Source organism: Antechinus flavipes, chromosome 6 (genome assembly GCF_016432865.1).
Source record: "Antechinus flavipes isolate AdamAnt ecotype Samford, QLD, Australia chromosome 6, AdamAnt_v2, whole genome shotgun sequence".
Classification (NCBI taxonomy): domain Eukaryota; kingdom Metazoa; phylum Chordata; class Mammalia; order Dasyuromorphia; family Dasyuridae; genus Antechinus; species Antechinus flavipes.
The window spans coordinates 203776573-203778116 of NC_067403.1; the positions used below are offsets into that span (position 1 = coordinate 203776573).

General features: G+C 36.1%; 1 protein-coding gene across 1 annotated transcript; it reads right to left on the minus strand.

Annotated features, from left to right (window-relative positions):
* Positions 1-207: 207 nt before the first annotated feature.
* LOC127540635 (olfactory receptor 480-like) lies at positions 208-1146 on the minus strand. Its single transcript, XM_051965406.1, has one exon. The coding sequence runs from the start codon at positions 1144-1146 to the stop codon at positions 208-210; it is 939 nt and encodes a 312-aa protein (XP_051821366.1).
* Positions 1147-1544: the final 398 nt, after the last annotated feature.

Genomic DNA, 1544 nt, shown 5'->3' on the forward strand with positions numbered 1-1544 from the left:
CACAACTTTAATCCATCAAAATAAAAATATATATGCTTTTTCTAAAGCATGTTTATTGGTATCATTTGATCCTAAAAATTATGTAAGTAGAATATTAATTTCCTAGGGGACAGGACAGTGCTATTGTTGTCCTTGCAAAGCTAAAAATTCCTGCAGTGCCTAAAATATAGAATGTATTTAATAAATAGTTGCTGTCTTGAGTTGAATTCATGAAAAAGGATACTTTTTATTTATCAGTTTTCTCAGTGCTCCTTTAACTTCATTGTTCCTAAGACTGTAGATCAAGGGGTTCAACATGGGGATCATTACACTGTAAAAAACAGACACCACTTTATTCTGCTCTGTTGAGTAGCTGGACTTAGGCATCACATAAATGAATGTAGTGGTCCCATAAAAAAGAGTGACTGCTGTAAGGTGGGAGGTGCAAGTTGAGAAAGCTTTAGATCTTCCCTCAGTGGAACTTATCTTTAGGACGGAGAAAAGGATGTATACATAAGAGATTATGATTGTTAGCACTGTGATCACCATTACTGATCCAGCAGAAGCAGAAGGAAGAATGTCAGCAAGATTATCTTCTGAGTAGGAAAGCTTCAAAAGTGGTGAATAATCACAGAGAAAATGATTAATCATATTAGGTCCACAGAAGGAACGATTCAATAAGCAACCAGTGAAGGCCCAGCTATTTATACAACTACCCAGGTATGATATGATGAGTAACAGAATACAGACCTTAGGAGACATGTTGATGGAGTAGAGTAGAGGGTTACAGATGGCCATATACCGATCATAGGCCATCACAGCCAATAGAAAGTATTCAGCTGTCCCAAAGGTAGCTCCAAAGAACACCTGGGACATACAACCTTCCAAAGGGATTATGGTTTTGTCCACAAGGAAGTTCTTGAGCATAACAGGTGTAACAGTTGAGGAATATGCAGAATCCACAAAAGCCAAGTGACTAAGGAAAAGATACATTGGAGTGTGAAGTTGGGAGCTCTTTCTGATCAATATGATTATACTAAGATTACCAACTAAGGTGACAATGTAGACACCTAGAAATATCACAAAGAGTATGACACGAAGAATTGGATCATCTGTTAAGCCCAAAATAATGAATTCAGTCACGGCAGTGCAATTATTAACAGACATGTCTTGGAAAGAGTGCCTATTAGACAGAAAAAAGGAAAATAAAATAAACTACAGAACTAAGATTTGGATATTTCTATTGATTATACAAGAAAAATTCACTGACCACCTTCTACATGTAACCCCTACTATCCTGCTACCATACTTTGCTCCAATACATGTTGGCAAGGCAAGAAACAAAGCAAAGATGAACAAATGTGTTTCCTTCCTATTTTCCCCCATATGTGACTTGCTAATTTGACCATTGTGACAATGTAAAAAATGATGTAAAAGTGAAGAGAATAGTTGAATTCCTATCCTAGAAACCTTTCTTAACTCCATGCAGAGAAAATATCTAAATGTATAAATGTTATTTTGCCAACTAAAAACTATTATTAATCTCTTCCAAAGGAACAGAGTCT

Coding starts and splice junctions, on each gene's coding strand:
- LOC127540635 (XM_051965406.1), bottom strand. CDS start 1,146: ATGTCTGTTAATAATTGCACTGCCGTGACTGAATTCATTATTTTGGGC.